Source organism: Marmota flaviventris, chromosome 2 (assembly GCF_047511675.1).
Source record: "Marmota flaviventris isolate mMarFla1 chromosome 2, mMarFla1.hap1, whole genome shotgun sequence".
Taxonomy (NCBI): domain Eukaryota; kingdom Metazoa; phylum Chordata; class Mammalia; order Rodentia; family Sciuridae; genus Marmota; species Marmota flaviventris.
The window spans coordinates 177,795,343-177,811,187 of record NC_092499.1 but is presented as its reverse complement, the minus strand read 5'-3'; the positions used below and the strand labels follow the sequence as shown (position 1 = coordinate 177,811,187).

The 15,845-nt window shown below is 50.6% G+C and overlaps 2 protein-coding genes across 3 annotated transcripts; one reads left to right on the top strand and one right to left on the bottom strand.

The window, feature by feature from the left end:
• Positions 1-840: 840 nt before the first annotated feature.
• On the bottom strand, positions 841-9,558 carry Rem1 (RRAD and GEM like GTPase 1). Of its 2 annotated transcripts, none has more exons than XM_027945377.2 (5): positions 9,472-9,558; positions 8,145-8,692; positions 6,972-7,054; positions 2,714-2,915; positions 841-1,511 (listed from the first exon to the last, which is right to left on the bottom strand). In XM_027945377.2, the coding sequence occupies exons 2-5, from the start codon at positions 8,482-8,484 to the stop codon at positions 1,240-1,242; spliced, it is 897 nt and encodes a 298-aa protein (XP_027801178.1). In that variant the 5' UTR covers positions 8,485-8,692; positions 9,472-9,558; the 3' UTR covers positions 841-1,239. The 2 variants fall into 2 exon arrangements, with proteins under 2 accessions (XP_027801178.1, XP_071463476.1); XM_071607375.1 differs by lacking the exon at positions 9,472-9,558 and adding an exon at positions 9,353-9,461.
• A 2,551-nt stretch (positions 9,559-12,109) lies between these two features.
• Positions 12,110-15,339, top strand: Defb124 (defensin beta 124). Its single transcript, XM_027945119.1, has 2 exons — positions 12,110-12,167; positions 15,182-15,339. The coding sequence occupies exons 1-2, from the start codon at positions 12,110-12,112 to the stop codon at positions 15,337-15,339; spliced, it is 216 nt and encodes a 71-aa protein (XP_027800920.1).
• The last annotated feature ends 506 nt before the right edge of the window (positions 15,340-15,845 follow it).

Genomic DNA, 15,845 nt, shown 5'->3' with positions numbered 1-15,845 from the left:
AAAGTTGTGTTTGAAATTCTGTCCCTCCCCACAATATTTCTTTTCTATTCCATTCTTTTCTTCCTTTCTCTTTCTTTCCTGAATGAACCCCAGGCCTCTTGTATGCTAGAAAAGCATCTACTACTGAACTACATCCCCATCTTCCCAAATTATTATTATTATTTTTTTTAGCATGGGGGGATTGAACTCAGTTGAACCCAGGAGTGCTTATCCACTGAGCCACATCCCCAACCTTTTTTTTTTTTTAAATTTTGAGATAGCAAGGGTCTTGCTAAATTGCTGAAGCTAGCTTTGAACTTGTGATCTTCCTGCCTCAGCCTCCTGAGTCGGAGGGATTACAGGCATGCACCACTGCAAGGGCCCCATTTTGCCAAGTTCTTCAAGAGGACTGTGGATAATTTGGGTATAGACTCAGTGGGACCAGCCTGGTTTGGAATCCTGGCAATATCACTTATAGCAGTTCTATGATCCTGTGTGTGAGCCCTTACTGTCCCTGTGCCTCAGTTTCCTAAAGAGTCAAAGCAGGTTAATGGTATCACCCTCCTCTCAGCAGGTTAATGGTATCACCTTCCTGGATATTGTGGGGAGGGACAGGTATTCACTAATATCTCTGATGGCTTAGCACATAGCCAGTTCCCACAAACGCCAGCTGTTATGTTGTTAGAATGAGTGCTGATATTCCTCCCATATCATGTTTTGAGACTCTATAATCTAATTCAATGGGTCACACTGAATTGTGGTTAGTTGTGATCCACTGTGTTTCTCCTAAATACATGAGTCAGGGACTATACCCTGTGGTTGGGAGAAAAGCCTAAGAACACAATTGATTCAATGGCTTTATTGACATCCAGGCCAGTAGGCTAACCAGTCAGTGTAGATGGGCATGCAGGAGGTGGGGACACCTGGAAGAGCCCAGAAGGGCCGTTCTGGGCATTCAGACAGGGCATCCTTCTGGACAGGTTTATCATGGAGGGTTTCTATGGGTTGCCCAGGGACAAGAAAGATTTTTACCAAAAGATACCCACCACGTAAAAAAAAACCCTCTACTTTGTGCCCAGTGAGGCTTTGGACCCATAGTCTGTCCACTGCTTCCTTGAGGTCGAAGGGTCCTCGAAGCTCTGCCATCAGGGCAGCGGATTGGAAGGGCCTTTGACGCGGACTCCAGGCAACTGCACCTTTGCCTTCGGTGGAGGCCAGAATGTACCCAGTGTCCCTCAACCCCCAGAAGGGTGGGTGGTCTCAGAGCACGGCCAGGTTGTGGCAGGACTTGGAGCGGGCCTTGAGTGCCCGGCGGCGGGCGCTGCGGGCAGTCAGGCGGGCCAGGAAGCGGCGCGCGCGCTGGCCCAGGCTAGCCCTCCTCCGCGGTGCAGGGGGCTCCTGGGCGGAGCTGTCTCGGCGGCGCAGGCGCAGCTGGCGTACCACGCCCTCAAAGAGCTCGGCCACGTTGTGCTGCAGAGTGGCTGACGTCTCGATGAACTTGCAGTCGAACACCACGGCGCACGCGCGGCCCTCTGAGGGGCGGGGTCAGGTGAGCCGTAGAGGCAGACAGAGACAAAGATAGGAAGAGGTGGATCAGTGTCAACTGGAAGCCATCTTGCCTGTGCCCATACCTAGGGCAGTTTCAGGGGACTTAAGAGATAAATCATGTGGGGCTTTGAGGAGTTAGTTCACAGTCTACTGACCGATACTGATGGCAGAATGAGGTTGGGAGGACAGGGAGGTTAGGAGCAGGTAGAGACCAGGCTGAATGCCAGATTGAGGCCTGATCTCCTGGGCATTAGAATTACCTGGAGGAGCGTGTTGAAAGGCAGGTTCCTGGGCCCACCCTCAGGAATTCTGATCCCATAGGTTTGGGATGAGGTCTGGGAACCTGTGTTTTAACAAAATCTCCTGCGGATAACGTTGCGGATTTTGGGAGTGCCTGTCCACAAAGTACATGGTCTTCCAGCTCCGGGATGCACTAAGCTGTGAGACAGGGGCCTGAATTCTAGTATTTCATGGCTGATGACTTGTGAAACTGGCTTTCTCTTCCTTTTTAGTCTCAGTTTCCATATTTTTAGAGATTTTATTCTGTAAGTAGGGCCATTTTAAGATCTTTATGGACCCCACCAGAAATATGAAACATTAAAATATTCTCATCCCACTGTAAATGTAATTGATAGATAACTTAAAAAGTTTTGGTTTGTAGTTGCTGGTTGACACAATATTATGTTCCTTTTAGACAATTAAAGCTTTGGAAAACTTAAATTTATCATTTTCTCCCTTCATTTTGGAGCCAATAATGGTAATTTCTCAAACATAAGCCCTTCAAAAGCGGATAGGCCCTGGGCCTCTGACTGGTGAATCAGGTGTCCCTGATTCAGGGCATGTGGAGCTACCGGGAAATTCGAAAGGAAAGAAATGAGGAGGTCAATTCTGGTTCTGGCCGCTGGCAAGGAGGACCGATTGAGTGAGGGGCTAGAGAACTAGAGAGACTGGCTTAGGACCAAGGGGAGATGCCAAGACGGGGCAGAGAGGCAAGGGGGCTGGCAGGATTTGAGGACCAAGTCCTGAGGTCTCTCACTTCTTCCCAGGTGAGAGAGGAGGCAGTTTTCTGCCCAGTCAAGAAGCTGCAGGGTGGGAGTGGGTTGGCAGGGCAAAGAGCCCCCAGGCAAGAGCCCTGGAGGAGGGGCAGTGGGGTCAAGGGAGAGAGGAGGGTGGGTGGAGGGCTCACCTTCCACGGAGACTTCCCGGCAGCGGGCCAGATCCGCCTTGTTGCCCACGAGGATGATGGGCACGTGGTCTGCCCGATGTGTGCGCCGCAGCTGAATGCGGAGCTCAGAGGCGCTCTCGAAGCTGCCTCGGTCCGCGATGGAGTACACGATGACATAGGCGCTGCCCATCTGCAGGCACGACTCCTGGCTCCAGCTCTCATCCTGTAGGGGAGGGACCCCAGGCCTGTGCTCAGAGGGCGCCTGGCCCTGGCTGAGAAAGAGGCTGGTCTGGTCTAGTGGGAGGGGTTAGGGTTGAGGTTACATTCTGCACAGGTTTGGGGGACAAATTCTATCATAATTTCCTGTGTCACTTTGGGAAAACCCCTGATCCTCTCTGACCCTGGGTTTCTCTGCTTGAAAAATTGGGTGGACACTGCATCACTTGATTTTGTCATTCACTGATCACATCCACAGGCTGGGTACTGGGGGCAGAGAAGGACTTGGTTCCTTTTCCTGCCAAGGGAGAGGGGGTGGTCTGGCTTTGCCTGTTCCGCTCTGTTGTCTGGTTTCTGAGGAGGGTTTGGCTTTGCTAGACATTTCTGTAGGATGCCTGCAATCCGGAATTAAGAGATAGAGAGAGACAGAGACAGAGAGAGACAGAGAGAGAGAAATGAGGACAGGAGGTGGACTTCAGGGAAGGCCTATTCAGGCAGTTTTGAAGTGAAAGGGGCTAAAAAGCAACTGTGGAGTGTAAGTTCAGAGGGGGATGGAAATGATCATCCCCTTCCCTTTAAGAAGTGGAGTCCTGGGGCTGGGGTTGTGGCTCAGTGGTAGAGTGCTTGCCTAGTGTGCGTGAGGCACTGGGTTCAATCCTGAGCACCACATAAAAGTAAAATGAAGACATTGTGTCCACCTAAAACTAAAACAAACAAACAAACAAACAAAAAAAGTTGAGTCCTTTCAAGTTGTTTGGCCAAGGAAAGGAAAGAACGGGAGTGATTTTGATATTCCATTCTGGATGGGGGCCATTAGCCAGGGACCGCATTCTGAAACTGGATCACCTGGGTAATAAATTTATGTGTTTAATTAGACACATTCCTGCCCTCCAGAAGCTCCTGGTGCAGAAGGGGGATTGTGAAAGTCAGCTTTTCATCACCGTGACCAAAATACCTGACGAGAACAACTCAGAGGAGGAAAAGTTTATTTTAGCTCATAGTTTCAGAGGTATAGTCTAAGGTCTGCTGTCACCATTGCTCGGGGGCCCAAGGTGAGGCAGAACATCATGGCAGAAGGACATGGCACCAGGAAGCAGAGAGAGGCCCTTCTCCAGTGACCCATCTCCTCCAGCCATACCTCACCTGTCTACTGTTACCACCTGGCCCATTTAGATTACTAAACCAGCAAATGGATTAATCCACTCATGAGCTTATAGTTGTCATAATCTAGTCATTTCTCTGAACATTTCTGTCTTAACACAGGAACTTTTGAGGGACACCTCATATCCAAACCATCACAGATGTTAGTGGAATGGAGAGTTTTTTTGGGGGTACTGGGGATTGAATCCAGGGTTGCTTAACCACTAAGCCACATCCTCACCCCCTTTTTTGTGATTTACTTAGAGACAGGGTCTCACAGAGTTGCTTAGGGCCTCACTGTGTTGCTGAGCCTGGCTTTGAACTCATTATCCTCCTGCCTCAGCCTCCTGAACAGCTGGGGTTACAAGTGTGTGCCACTGCACACAGCTGGAATGGAGAGTTCTAATGCAGTGTGGTGTGTACCTTCCAGAGGGCCATATGCAAGTGGTTGGAGGAGCCAGGTAGGTGGGGTGGAGGTCAGCAGATTGTGGGATGGTTTTCCAGTGGACCAGTGAGTGGGGTTTGAAAGGTGAGCAGGCCAAGCAGGAGAGAAGAGGTTCCAGATAAAGAGAACGTTGATGCTAAGGTCTGGAGTGGGAAAGGTTGAGTGTGGCGAAAGCATTGATTGTAAGTCAGAAGATTTCCTGATAACCAAATAAGATACTTGAATGGGAAAGTATCAGATCTGCAGACAACATCATTGTCAAAGAGATGCATTCTCAACAGCCACACTGATCATTCCTCAGGCCAAGTAAGCTTGGGATGGAGTCCCAAGTGAGGTGAGTTCTCAACCTTGACTATGGATGGGTTCCTTCCTCCCTTAGGGTCCCTGTCCCCATCTGTAGGATGAGAGGGTGGGGCTTGACCATTTATTCATCATACAAATATTTATGGAGGATGTGACAGGTGATCACCAATAGCCAGCTGGTGCATGGATTGGTGGGTGAGAAGCAACTGGGAGTGTGATTCAAAATATAGATTCCAGACCCTACTTTTGGAGGTTCTTATTCATTAGGGGTGAAGCTTAGGAATTTGATTTTTAATCCTCTCCAGCTGATCAGATGGTCAGCCAATGCAGGGCACTACTGTTCTGTCCAATTCTATCTGTTGACATCAGAGTACCGTCCAGTCCAGAGTGGAAAGGACAGGTGCTTATTCCAATAGATTACCACTGCTGGGCCTGCTCTGGGAACTCCCTTCACAGGCACTGAATGGGGAAACTGGTTTACTTTCCTTATTTTATGGATAGAAAAGTAAAACAAAAGTCCAGAGAAGAGGAGAAAACATTCTCAAGGCCTCACAGCAAGCTGGGTGCAGATTTCCAGTTCCTGCTTTCAGGCCCAGTAACCTCCCCCCCTTGTCCCCAGTGCGGTGCTCCTTCTCTGACCCCTCTTCTTCACTCACTGGACCATGCCCAGGGAATCCTCAACTGCATCCAAAAAATAGATCTGCAGTCACCCACCTGTGAGCTCTTTGAGGCCAGGGGACATGTCTGCCTGGTTTACTGCTGCATCTCCAGCACCTGGCCCATGACGGACACCCACTAAGTGCTTTAGAATGAATGAATGAGCTGAAGGTTCAGAAGATGATGCTCCCGAGGGACACAGGTAGGGGCTGTCCTGGTGTGCACAGGCTATGGAGTCGCATAGATCTGGCTTGGAATCCTATCTGCTCTTTCAGAGATTCGGACATCTGATTTAACCTCTTTGAGCCTCAGTTTCTTTATCAGTAGAATGGGAATCAGAAGCCTAACTGTATATTTTTGGTTTTGCCTGAATGTCATACATCCAGTGAAAGAGGGTGCACCATAAATGTCAGCTGTCATTGTAAGAATCATCATTATTATGCTCATTTGGATCTGCATTACTTTTTAAGCTTGTTAAGAGAAATTGACCACTTAGCGCCTTCATTCTCATTCTTTGGGCCTGTGGGTGGAACTGGCCACCATTCTAGTCAATCACTCAATACTGCCATAGGGTGGGGCCTCCTTGAGAGTTAAGGAAAGGTGCTACCCTTTAAGAAGATGCGATTTCAGATGACTTTTGGATCCTTCTCTTTGCTTACATGTATATCCTCAAAGGTCAACAATAGGCATATATTACCATATAAAAACCCAAAGAAGATAGGAAAGTCATAATAGAGACATGTCCCTGTTTGCTGTCCATTTCCTCCTTTGGAAGCGGGTAGGAAGGATCCCTTTGGTTTCCTTTTTCACTATCTACCTAGTTGTAACTAATAAGAATTATCACATACAATTTTCCACCCTGCTCAGCATTTATTATTCATGTTCCAGACTAGGCTCACCTCTTGGAACTGCCTAAGAAAGTTTTAAAATCAGCTGATGATGGGGCTGGGGGTACAGCTCAGGGGTAGAGCACATGCTTAGCATGTTGCCTAATCAAGGTCCTGGGTTGATCCCTAGCACCAAAATCCACCCAACAACAACAACAGAAGTCAGCTGAGGAGGAAGACAGAATGACAGGAAAGTCTGGAACAACTCACCATTCATCAGGCAAGAAAACTGTAGGTCACAGTAGGCAAGTCACTTGCACAAAGCTATACAACTAGTAGGTAAAAGAAAGGGGGCTTCAACCTTGGGCATCCTGGTGCCAAATGCAGCCTGCCTTCTCCTGCACAGTGTGAGTGGGTGGGTGGGGTGAGGCTGGTCATGATGCTGGGGAGGCCTGCAGGGGAGAAGCACATCTTGGGGTGGGTGCCAGGAGGGGATCCACGGAATGAGAGAAGGGATCAGGGTTGTGAGGGTCTCTGTCTTTGGAAAGGCTGTTTAGGAGCTGTAGGTTTTGGGGGAGTATGCTCAGAATGGCCCTTGCCCCAAACCCTGCTTTGTGTGTCCCAGGTGAGAATAAGAGTGTGGTGTGAGGCTCAGCACCTTGTCCCCCAAGTCCTGCTTGCAGTGCCATACCCGTTTCTCGGCCTCCCAGGTGTCCATGACCACCAGTGTGGTGTCCTCGCCATCCACCGTGAGGGTCCTCTCATACACATCTTCTGCAACCAAGGGGAGACTGTATCTCAGGGAGGAGGGGCAGGCCTGGGAGATGTGGGGCTCCCTAGCCCCCCTTTCTGGTCACATCACCCCTCCACTTCTCCTTGGGAGTGCTCACCACACTTATTTGGTGTGTCCTTCCTGGTAGGTCAAGAAACTCCATGAGGAGCCCATGCTTCCCTGGCTGCCGGCATAGTTCCTGGCACGTGGTAGGTGCCAGGAAGGTGGGTGTAGTGGATTGAATGAGTGGGTGGTGGGGTTAAAGTGTGGTGGATTGAAAGGTTGGGGCGGTGGGGTTAAAACTGGGCTGGGAACCCTCCTGGCCCCACAGTCTCTGACTTAGCGTGTGCATCAGGCAGGTCATGTTAAGCTCTGGGCCTTGGTCTCCCCATTCACACACAGCACATGCAGGTGTAAGTCTATATGCCCCTTGGTGAGTTCTCACTCTTAGGAGTGTTGAGGCTGCAGAAACAGCAGGGCCAGATTGTCCCCACCTCTTCTCTGCTTTTAACAAACCCCCGCCCCACTCACTCTATGTCCTCCCATCCAGTCCCTCTGGGATCTGTCTTCATTTCCTCTGTCCCCATATCCAATCATCCTGGGTCCCCTGGCCCTGTGAGCTCACTGCATTTCTTGGGTATAAAGCAACCCAGTTCCGGGGATCTGGGAGTCTCCACTTTAGAGACTTTGTTGTAGGTCATGGTGGCTATTGTTGGGTGTCTATGGGTCTGGGGCACCGGAGAGTCAGGGGGACTTCGGAATGGGAGTTTCTGAGTTGGGTGAAAGTCCACCATTTCTTGACAGTTTTCTGAATTGCCCCCCTTATGACATGAAGGTGAATCATACACGTCTCATCCATGAAAATTTGGAAAATTTTCTCATTCTATTTAAGGATTTCCCTCCTTTGGACCACCATGCAGGTTGCGTCCTGCACAATCCAGGTGAGCATCATTCACTTCATAGTCTGCGTGAATGATGCTCAGAGTTGAACAGTGCATGACTCCTACAACTGTTCTTGGCAGCCCTCTGCCCCCTGGTGACAGGCCTTTCACTCTTTTGGCCATATCCCACCCCACCCCACAAGGCCCCTACCTCCCAGCTGTTCATGGTGGTCCCGCTCTTGCTTCCCTGCAAAGAGGCTGGCCAGGCTGGTCTTCCCTACGCCAGGATCTCCAAGCAGCACCACTCGGTAGAGGGCTTCCCAGGAGCCTTCCGAGTCGCTGGATTCAGAGGACCAACCATCTGGGGCAGGTGAAGGTTTCCGGACAGGAGGGTTGAGGGAGGCTGATTGGCCCAATCGGGGATGCTGGGATTGACTGGGGGTTGCTGTGCATAGGCGACCAGGCTGGTGGCCCCGGGATGACAGGGTGAGTGGAGTGCTGGCTCTCCGTCGCAGGGGGGTCTTTGCTTCCTGCTGGGTGTTCAATGTCATCCTTGGGAGGGAAGGGCTTTGGCCACTCCTTCTTCCTTCCCCCTGAATGAAGTAGGGATGGGCAGTTGCTCTGAGCCCCTCTTTCTGTTGTAGGGTCCTGACGTGGTTGAGAAGGCTTCCTCCACAGTCCTCTCTTGTTTGAACGGGAGGCGGCACCTCTGCTCCTTGGAGTGGGGGTTTTCTGGCTTCAGGCCCAGGGTAAGGTCACCTGGAAGGGGTGAGTCGGCAGGCTGTGAACACACGAACATGCACACCCAGAGGCCATGTCCCATGCCTTAAGGATGGCCCACCCCAGGTGACAGACCGCAGCTAGGTGGATGTCCATGCACAACCTGCCCCTCCTTTAGAACATGAGACCCTTGGTACAAAAGGCATCCGAGTTGCCCTCATCCGCCCTGTTCCCACTGGTCTCTTCCACACGCTCTGGATTGGGGGTGCCCAGGAGGGTTGAGGGCCGCTGGGGGGTTTACTTCCGCTGCCGGATCCCACGGGGTCGGTGCCCCAGAAGGGCAAGGGGGACCGGGGGATCCCTCCGGCTGTAACCCGAGTGCCCTGGTGTCATGGGAACGGCGTGTCCGGCCCGCCCCCTGCGTGAAAAATTCAGGAGCGGCTGGCGCTACGGCCTCCAGCTGTTGCTGGAAGGCGGGGGCTGCGAGCCCGCCAGGCCCCAGGTTTGGTGACAGGACAGGGTCCCGGCGGGGGACAGGCGGGGAGCCCACAGGGCCCGGGAACGCATGTGCCATTTTCAGAGGCTGCGTCCGAGCTTTCCCAGCCCGGGGTCCCGGGTGTGAGGGCCCCGATCGCGGGGCAGGGGGCTTCCAGTCCGCGGCTCCCGGCCCCTCCCGGCCCCAGGGCTGGGGACCCGTACCCCGCACGCGGTTTCGAAGCTCCCCGGCCCCCGCCGGCTCCGCAGAAACCCCCCAGCAGGCGCCCCGCGAACTCCGCTCCAACTTGGGCAAGTTGTCGGCGGGCGGCGCGGGGCTTTACCTCGGCCGGGGAGGGGTCCGGGTCCCCGCCGCCTCAGCCGCTGGGTGCTGCAGGCTGGACCGCCCGCCTCGGCGAGCAGCCCCTCCGGCCCGGCCCGCCCCGCCCCGGGCCGGGGAGGAGCGCGACCCCGCCCCGTCCAGCCCCGCCCCGGCAGGGAGCCCCGGGGTCCCCGCCCCGAGCCTGGGCCTCGCTGCGTTTTTAAGACTGCAGATCCCCTGGTGACCCGCCGCTTCCAGGCCTGCGCGAGGTCGGGGTGACAGTGTCTGGGTAGCCGACAAGAGAGAGGAAGGGTCTGGGTGCCCCTCTGCGTCCGCATCGGTCCAATCCATCAGTGCGGGGCACCAACTTCAGCCTTCACAAAATCCACTCCGCCGCTTGGTAAAGGTTCAGTTTTTTAGGTCCCAGGGTTTCGGGGATCTTTTTATTTTATTTATTTTTCTGGGGTGCTGGGAATTGAACCCAGGGCCTTACTCTAGTCAAACAACTTTTATCGTTGAGCTACATCCCGGCTTTGGAATAAATGTTTTAAACAAACTCCCAAACGTCCTGATGCAGATCGTTCTTGCACTCCACTTGGAGAAACTGTTTTGGACGGAGGATTAATGCTGGGAAACAGCTTGGGGGAAGAGAGAGTCCTGGAAGTCTGTACTGAAGATTTCTGAATATCTGATTTTGCTGTCATTCATTCCTTTGCTTATTCACCAGCTGAGGATTACTTGGGCTTTGGACTCAGGTCTCTCTGCCTTTCAGCCTATTGTCCCTTTCCATAATAGTTCATGGCTTAAAAACAAGGCAAACAAAATTCCCCAGGTATGATGGAGGAGGAGAGTCACTGATCTTGGTAGGGAAGTTGGCTGTGGGGCCCTGTGTGTGTGTGTCTGGGTTAGTGTTACTGGAGATTGTTACTGCTCTATCCCTCTAACCACATCTCCAGTTCTTTATTATTATTTTTTTAAAAAGAAATTTGAGGCTGGGTGCGGTGTTGCTTGCCTGTAATCCCAGCGGTTCAGGAGGCTGAGACAGGAGGATCTCGAGTTCAAAACCATCCTCAGCAAAGGCTAAGCACTAAGCAACTCAGTGAGACCCTATCTCTAAATAAAATACAAAATAGGGCTGGGGATGTGGCTCAGTGGTTGAGTGCTCCTGATTTCAATCCCCCCCCCCCCCAAAAAAAAATTGAAACAGAATCTTGCTAAGTTTCCTGGATGACTTGTAATTTGTGATCTTCCTGTCTCAGATTTTCAAGTTTCTGGGGTTACAGGTATGTGCCATTGTGCCTGGTTTCCTGTAACTCTTGGGGGTGCATATGTGTGGGAGACCTTGGAGACCAGGCTGTACCTGTGGGTGGAACTTGTCATGGCTGAGGGGTTCAGGTGTCCAGCTTGGAACAACTCCTACAGCAGCCCCCGCAAGTCTTGGGTAGACACCAAACCCCTCATGCCTGGCTTCCTTCAGGGGCATGACCCTCTTGGCCTCCGTTTCTCACCTGTGTGGTGAGACACCACCCTTGGAAGTGAGATGACTTAGCTTCCAGGCCAGCTCTGCAACTCAATTGCTGGGTGACCTCAGTCAAGTCAACTCCCCTCTTTGGGTTTCAGTTTCTTTATTTAAAACTGTACCCTCAACAGGTTATACCCCCACTAAGTACTTATGGTTGTCTAAAATACAAAAGGCTGAACTTGGCATTCAAGGTCTATTGTGCCCTCACTCCTGTCCTCTGCAGGGTCAATTTCAGCCTCTCCTCTCAACAGAGCCTTGCTCCACACACTCTTTCTGGTGCCCCCTGTCCCTTCTGCCTGGGATACCCTTTTCTCTACTCATCTTTCCCAATGCAGCTTAGATACCTGACTACCAGACACGACTCCAGGCTCTAGCATATACATTATCTTAGTGGTGCTCATACCTTAGTGTATGTTAGAATCACCTGGAAGTCTTCTTAAGCTGCGGTTTCCCAGGACCCACCCCCTAGAGGTTTGGAAGGGCAGGAGAGTTTGCAAGTTCCAGTTCAGACCAGGTACTTACTGGCTGGGGACACGTTTTGAGAATCATTGTATTGTTTCATTTAATGCCATAAGTGAGATGGGTAGCTATTACTCTCTATGAGGTAGATTTCTTCCCATTTTTAGAGTAGGTGTCAATGCATGCTTGTTTGAATGGGCCAGTGTGTTCTCGTCCCTTCTCCTTGCCATTAAGAAGGGACACCTTCATTTGTAATCCTTGTAAAGGAGGCTCGTCATCATTTCATAGATGACAGCTGGGGTCCCAGAGTGGTTAAGTGACTTGTCTAAGGTCTCCCAGACACTAGGGGGAGATCCTGGGATTGACTTCAAGTCATGGCTTTTCTCACTCACCCATACAGGGAAGGTGTCCAGTCTCTGTCCCCAGGCATGGCTTCAGGAAACTCAGCCCCCAGCTTCAGAGCTGCGCAGCCTCTGGAGGGTGCAGCTGACAGGTTCCCACAGAGCTGGCTGAGATCCCAGGCAGCCTTGGGACAACATGGCCTCATACTCCCACCACTGTCCCTGGCCCTGCCTTCATCTGTGGTCCATAAAGGCTGTTCCACAGGCAGCCAGGCTCAACCACTGGGTTCCTCTCCCCTTGAGTCCTCCCCAGCAGCCTCCCCAGGAGTCCTGTAGCCATGGCACAGCTACTACTACTCACTGTGGCTCTTCTGGTCCTGGGTCATGTGCCACCAGGTAATGTCACCCATGTGTGTGTGTGTGTATGTGTGTGAGTGTGTGTGTGTATGTGTGTGAGTGTGTGTGTGAGTGTATGTGTGTGTGAGTGTGTGTGTGAGTGTGTGTGTGTGTGTGTGTGTGTGTGTAATAGGCTCCCAGGTCCTGGAGGACAGAAGGGCCAAGATCAACATTTAATTTTGGCCACACCACTGACTTACAGCAAATGGCTAAATCAGCTGTGCCTCAGTTTCCTAATTTGTAAAATGGGATTTCTTCAACAATTATGCATTTCAAAAATCCTGTGCATCAGGCACTGATACGATGCTGGGATTTTGACTGGAAGAAAGCAAGTCCTTGCTTTTGTGGAGCTAACACTTTATTTGGTGGAAATAGAAAAAAGAAAAACACATAATGTGTCTGTGATAAGAAGAATAAAAGCAAGGTAAGGGGTGAGAGCAGCAGGGGGTGATGGGCAAGCTGACGGGGTGGTCTAGGAAGAAATCTGATGGGGCTTTAAACAATCTTTTTATTTTAGAAAATTCTCAAGTACACATGAAAATAGAATAGTGAACATTGTGAGTTTTTTTTTTTGTACCAGAGATTGGACCAAGGGTGCTTAACTACTGAGCCACATCCCCAGCCCCTTTATTTTAATTTTTTAAAAATTTTTGAGACGGGGTCTTGCTGAGTTACTTAGGGCCTTGATAAATTGCTGAGGCTGGTTTTGAACTTGTGATCCTCCTGCCTCAGCCTCCTGAGCCACTGGGATTATAGTTAGGGGCTCTGGTGCTGGGGATTGAACCCAGGGTCTCACAAATGCTTAGCATGCTAACTACGTATGTGCTCTATCACGGAGCTACACCCTCAGCTCCAGAAGGTGAGTTTTTAAAAAATGTTTCATTCTGGAAAAATTTAAATTTATGCAAAACAGATTAGTGTAATGATTTGAGATTTTAAAAGCAACTTTTTTATTTTAGAAAATTTCAAACAAATTAAAAAAAAAAAAAACCAGTTTAAAGAACTCCTTAGTACCTGTCACCCAACGAGAACACCTTGCACTTGAACCAAGCTGGTTCTGTTATTGGCCTTTTCCTCTGCTCCAATGAGTTATCTGGAAGTACATTCCGTGGTGTTTTCGTTTTGTACTATAAGGTAGGTCTGAACCGAGTTCTGAATCGAGTGAGATGCAGGGGAGATTGTTCTTTCCAGGTGGTGGGAGCATCAAGGAGTGAGGCCCTGGGGCAGGAGGATGGTAGCCTGGTGTGAGGAACAGCATGGAGTCCCGTGTGACTAATGGGGACTAGAAAGCGTGGGAGGTCTCGTCAAAGACATGAGGAGGGGAAAGCAGATCATCCTCCAGAAAATAACATCTCTGGGTCTTAGGTACTTGGGAAACTCAGATGTGATGATGTGCTAAGAGTATTTATTCTAGGAATGGCCAGTGCCTGAGAGTTAGGGGCTCTGGTTCTGTCGAGACCCACCACTGAGCAGCTAATCGATCTTGAGCAAGTCCCTTCCTTTCTTTATCTGGATAGTGGAGAGTTACCTAGAATGGATTGTGGGAGCTCCAACTACTAAGCTGTTATTCTGATAATCTCACCTTCTACTAATTGAGCATTCACTTTGTGCCAGGCCTTGGGATAAAATGATCCTGTAACTTTCCTCTGAAAAAGAGCCATAGAGCTGAGGAATTTAAGGCCAAGGTCACTCGGCTGGGAAATGATGGAGCTGGGATTGGGATTCAGGAGTTCTGAGCTGAGGTCACATCACTGTTGATCACTGTGCTAAGCACCCTCTTCAGAGTACAGATTCTTTGTCCCATAGAGATTTTGAGGCCAGCATTGTATCATCCTGAGATTTTCTACCTGGACAAATGGCAGGATGGGCCAGTCGGCAGGGCTAGGGGAACCTGTGGATGGTCCCAAGGTGTCATCTGAGGATTGTGTGGAATCTCTTTAGTCCAGGGAGACGTAGGCAAGCCTCTCCCTCCACCCTCCACTCGGTCCCAGTTCTGAGTTGCTCGCTCTCTGCCTGTCTGAAGCCATGCGTCTAGAAATGTTGCGCAACAGACAAGCCTCCGTGGTTCTAATCTTGTCTCACTTTCCAATTTTTGCTCAAATTGGCCATCAGAGAGCCCTGATCACTTCCATCTATTTATTTGCTTGTCCCCTTGTCTTTTGTGGCACAAGAAATTGAACCGAGGCCCTGGAACATGCGAGGCAAGTGCTCTGCCACAGAGCTAATCCCCGGACTCTGACTTCATTCTGAGAGAGGGTCTTTTTTTTTTTTTTTTCCTTTTGTAGTACTGACATTGAACCTAGGGGTATGTTACACTGAGCTGCATCCCTAGTCCTTTTTATTTTCAGACAGGGTGTCACTGCATTACTGAAGATTGCTAACTTTCTGAGGCTGGTTTGGAACTCGTGACCTTTCTGCTTCAGCCTTCTGGGTTGCTGGGCTTACCAGTGTGTGCCACCAGGCCTGGCTACTTGCTTGCTTTTAAGTTGCTTTCCCTGCCTGTGGGAAGGGCCTGGACCACGGCCATATTGTTTATTGTGGGTCCCTCGACGCTCCATGTTTGTTAAATGAATAAATGAAGGAGAGATTCTATTTCAGGCCATATAACCAAAGACCACTGGGGTGGGGGTGGATAGGACCTGTTCTTTCTAAGCCTTGTCTTTTCTATGGCCCAGGGTTGGCAATTTCCTCATTATAATCTAATTTTAAACAGTCCCTTTTATATCAGGGCAGCTTGTGTCATGGTTCAGAGTGTAGACTCTGGAGCAGATTGCTTGGGTTTGAATCCTGGATCCGCTTTTAATGACTGTGTGACCTTGAGCGGTTTCTACGTGGACAAGAAACTTGTTCACAGTGGTACAGCCTGTGCGTTAACCAGGACTGAAATCTGTAGCCTCAGTGGTAACCAGAACTCTCACCTATGACTAGATGGCTTAACCTGTGGCCTCACTTGTGACCATTGGTCTGACCTCTGACCTATGTGCGGCTCTGTGACCTGTAGTCTTCTCTGACAGGGAGGACGGAGTTCAAACGGTGCTGGAAGGGCCAAGGGGCCTGCCGAACCTACTGCACGAGGCAGGAGTCCTTCATGCACCTGTGCCCAGATGCGTCCCTGTGCTGTCTCGCCTATGCGCTCAAACCGCTGCCCCGTCCCAAGCCTAACCACACCTAGCGGCTCCAGGCACTGCCACCTTTGCTGTCCAATAAATCATACTTGGCCAGCTCCTCTGTTCTGCTGTCTCACTGAGCTCCCCTCCCCCCAGGAAAGGGGATAAAGTCCAGGGTGTGGGAGGGGTGGTTGGTGGAGGGAGACAAGGTGCCCAGGGAGAGTGGGCATTAATGACCATTGTGGATGGTTGTGGTCCTGGCCGTGGCATGCTTTGACCGTGCAACTCCGGAAAAGTTACTCCACCTCCGAGAGCCCAACTCCCCCAAGCCTCCTCATCCGTAGGAAGGATGTGAGATTATAACAGGAGACTAGGACTTGACAGAAGGATGCAAAAACCAAGGTGGAGTTAAGAATCAGAGCTAATGATGAGTCATAATAATAAGAATTAATGATATTAATGATAAAATAGTCAGTAATAAACTTCTGGCATTCAGAAGGGGGTGGTGTGTTTGAACGCAAAGCAGCTCTATTGAGAGAAGAAGGATTTTTTTTTTTTTGGTACAAGGGAT

Excerpts from the sequence above, each read along its gene's own strand:
- Rem1 (XM_027945377.2), bottom strand. The coding sequence starts at position 8,484 with ATGACATTGAACACCCAGCAGGAAGCAAAGACCCCCCTGCGACGGAGA. Across the intron at positions 7,055-8,144 it reads CCACCATGAACAGCTGGGAG|AAGATGTGTATGAGAGGACC; the intron begins GTAGGGGCCTTG and ends CCTTGGTTGCAG. Across the intron at positions 1,512-2,713 it reads CCGGGAAGTCTCCGTGGAAG|AGGGCCGCGCGTGCGCCGTG; the intron begins GTGAGCCCTCCA and ends CCCGCCCCTCAG.
- Defb124 (XM_027945119.1), top strand. The coding sequence starts at position 12,110 with ATGGCACAGCTACTACTACTCACTGTGGCTCTTCTGGTCCTGGGTCAT. Across the intron at positions 12,168-15,181 it reads CCTGGGTCATGTGCCACCAG|GGAGGACGGAGTTCAAACGG; the intron begins GTAATGTCACCC and ends CTTCTCTGACAG.